Source organism: Xenopus laevis, chromosome 2L, assembly GCF_017654675.1.
Source record: "Xenopus laevis strain J_2021 chromosome 2L, Xenopus_laevis_v10.1, whole genome shotgun sequence".
NCBI lineage: Eukaryota > Metazoa > Chordata > Amphibia > Anura > Pipidae > Xenopus > Xenopus laevis.
In genome coordinates, this window is record NC_054373.1 from 182,381,716 (window position 1) to 182,384,992 (window position 3,277).

At 42.9% G+C, this 3,277-nt stretch overlaps 1 protein-coding gene across 1 annotated transcript; it reads left to right on the forward strand.

Moving 5' to 3' along the window:
- The first annotated feature begins 282 nt into the window (after positions 1-282).
- Positions 283-2,839, forward strand: LOC121400082 (trophoblast glycoprotein-like). Its single transcript, XM_041582782.1, has one exon. The coding sequence runs from the start codon at positions 568-570 to the stop codon at positions 1,630-1,632; it is 1,065 nt and encodes a 354-aa protein (XP_041438716.1). The 5' UTR covers positions 283-567; the 3' UTR covers positions 1,633-2,839.
- The last annotated feature ends 438 nt before the right edge of the window (positions 2,840-3,277 follow it).

A 3,277-nucleotide genomic window follows, 5' to 3' on the forward strand; every position in this document is an offset into this window, starting at 1 on the left:
AGAAATCCCTATGCTGCATGTCTGGCAGCAAAAAGGTTAATGTTAATGTGGGGGGGGGGAGTATTAGATCCTATATACTGTATGGCATATTCACTTTAGCCGTGTCCCCTGGGCACACGAGGGGCTTTCATTGTGCTAAAGGGTTAAGTGTATGAAATTGGAATATGTTTTGGTTCAGTTGGGAATACATCCCAGCAAATCATTCCTCCCTCCCTCTCTCAATAATAGCAAGAGCAGCAGCTGGGAGGTGGGATGGTAGGGGGGGGGGCTGTATTTCTGCATAGGGCGGGGGGGGCAGGCTTCTCTGTTATACACAGGTCCATCCATCTGACCTGCCAGAGATTGCAAAATGAAATGAAGAGTTTCAAGGAAAGGACGGTAGTGTGGCTCTGTATAAGGGATCCGTTCCGGGAAGCTCCGTGCCCAGGAATGAGAGGAGCCGAGGATGAGAGAGCAGGAGCCTGTCCTGGTGCTTCTCTTCTACACTGAAAACCAGGAGGGCAGGAAGGCACCACTTGCATTTTGGAGCTACGTTCTCATCCCTCTGTCAACTGCCAAACTAAAAAGATGCCAAAGGGGCACCGACATTTCCATGGCAACACCAAAGCTTTGCTGACCCGGAGCAGGCTCCTCTGGGTTCTCCTTTTTAAACTACTGATGTTGATAAATGTCTCTGTCCCCTGCCCGTCAAAGTGTCGCTGCTTGGTAGACATTGGACTTGTGCATTGTGACTTCTTATCTCTCCAGGGGATTCTGGAGGATGTCCCTCAGTGGGTCCGAAACCTGTCACTCGTAGGCAGTGATGTAAATGTTCTCCGTCCAGAGACTTTCCAGAGGAACGGGACCCAACTGAGCAATTTAACCACCCTTCTCTTAATAAACAGCAGCATCCAAGCCATAGAAGCCCTGGCATTCCAGGAGCTTCCAAGCCTCACCACCTTAGACTTGAGCTTTAATCGCTTGACTGCCATAGCCGATGATGCATTTGATGGAGCCAGTCAACTGAAAGTCTTAAAACTTAATCAAGCTTTCCAAGCTCCAGCCGTAAAACCTTTGCTTAACTCTCACTGGACAAAACCTTTGGGAAACCTTAACCAACTTGAACTGACCGGTAATGCTTTGCATTCTATACCCAACTTGGTCTTCCATCTGGAGAACTTGGAGACAGTGAACATTGGAAATAATGCCATAAAGAGGTTCGATGAGGACACAATCTTGAACTTATCCTTCAAAAAGCAACTTGGGCTTTATTTAAGCCCCAACTCTTTTGTGTGTGATTGTCGGATGACTAAGGGGTTTCTGTGGCTCAGGAATTCCTCCCAAGCATTGGACGCTCAAAGCCTCAAATGTTATGCCCCATCGAGCCTGAATGGCACTGAAGTCATGAGTTTGAAAATAGAGGATTTTAAGTGCATAAACGAAGACCTGGAAACAGCATCTTATGTCTTCTTTGGCATAGTGTTGGCTCTTATCGGGGTCATCTTCCTCATGGTCCTGTACCTCAACAGAAAGGGCATAAAGAGGTGGCTCAACAACATCAGGGAAGCCTGTAGAGACCAGATGGAAGGCTACCACTACCGATATGAACAAGACTCAGATCCCAGAAGGTCCAATGCTTCCATCGGCATTTAGAAAGTGTATTCCAGGAATACACTTTCGTATTGGCTTTATTTATTACATTGTTACCCTTGAGGGAATTGGGGGGAGGTAGATCAACCAGTTCTGGAGGTTCTTTAGGAGGATTTTGTTTTTAATGAGACATTTCTTGCAATAGGGACAATTTTACTCTCTCCTCCCCTCAATGATCTGCTGGTGAGTAAAGTTTTTCATGGAATGCATCCAATTTTGATGGTTTAGGATTTTGCCCAGTTCCAGCACTTGCTACTCTTGTATAAAGGATATGGGCCAACATTATAGCACAGCACTAACTCACTGTAGAATGTATCCGCTAAACGCAACACGTCTCATTTTTCTACATGATCCATTTTACCCACAGATATACCCATCCTATTAGCAATGGCACCAGGTAGGTGGCCACGATTGGTATCTAACCACATATTACTGGGCATTTTGTAAATATCCTTTATTCACCACCATAGAACAAGCTTTTAATGGGATCTAGTAGAAATAGTAACTTACGACACAGAGTTCATCAATTAGAGAAAATTAATTCATATTAATTATAATATTGCTTATTAACAGGTTACAGCTCGGAAACATCTCAGATCCAGCTAATGATACAGGATAGGAGGCTCCATCTATAGTTAATTTGCATAATATCACTGTATTGATGATATCAATGTACTTTTAGACCGTGTAACAAATATTCTAGAGGATATAGACAATGAACCCATACTTAATTACCCCCACTATAAAACATACAAATGCCCCTATGTCTCTTTATCTATGAACCTCTCAGTATTTGGGTTGCAACTTCCAACTTTTTGTGTTGGGATTCCAGGTGAAGGATCAAACCAAAGCACAAGACTTCACACAAATATCATTGTTCTTTTTTTGCTCACGTTACTAAAGCCGACATAGAAACGGAGACACAGCCATATCTGGTGCAAGTTGAGGGGCTGGGGGGTGACGATGAATAACAACATTGGGGGGGGTTCTGTATTCTAAGCCACTTTTACTGCACATATTTTCGGGATAGCGCAGCCAACCTCACGCATGTAGCCATTGATTTATATGCATTAAACTGAATGAATTTACTTGCACTTTAAAAAATAAACCTCGTTGTTAGGCTGGAAATGTAAATGCATTTGCTTCCAAAAATGAAGCTGATTCCAAGTAATAACTAATGATGATAATAAAATCGTTCATTGCTCAAAAAGTTTTCCTTCTTTTTAAAGGGCTGCGATAGCATTCCTGCTTAACTGCCTTATGGTATCTCTCTGTACAGGCTATGAGCAAACTTAGGGACTGTTCCTGCTGAATTGTGGATAGTACAGGGGATACCGATACCAATGCGCTACATCAGGTTAACTGGTTGAGCTACTGGGAGGCTATAATTTGAAAATAATAATGGCTTCTGTAGATTGGATCAAGCACTCATCCCAAATTTCCCTCTAATTGGCCTTCAGGCTCAGCCCACTTAGCTCATTCATACAGACATCCTGGAATAAGTAAATGTGGTACCCACAGAATTATGAAATGCTCCAGAGGTTGTAAACAGTACTAAGCTATGTCATGTGGGCTATATCAACTCCATTTTACAATATATATCTACCTCTTGGGAAGAATAAACAATATATTCTAATCTAGGGCACAA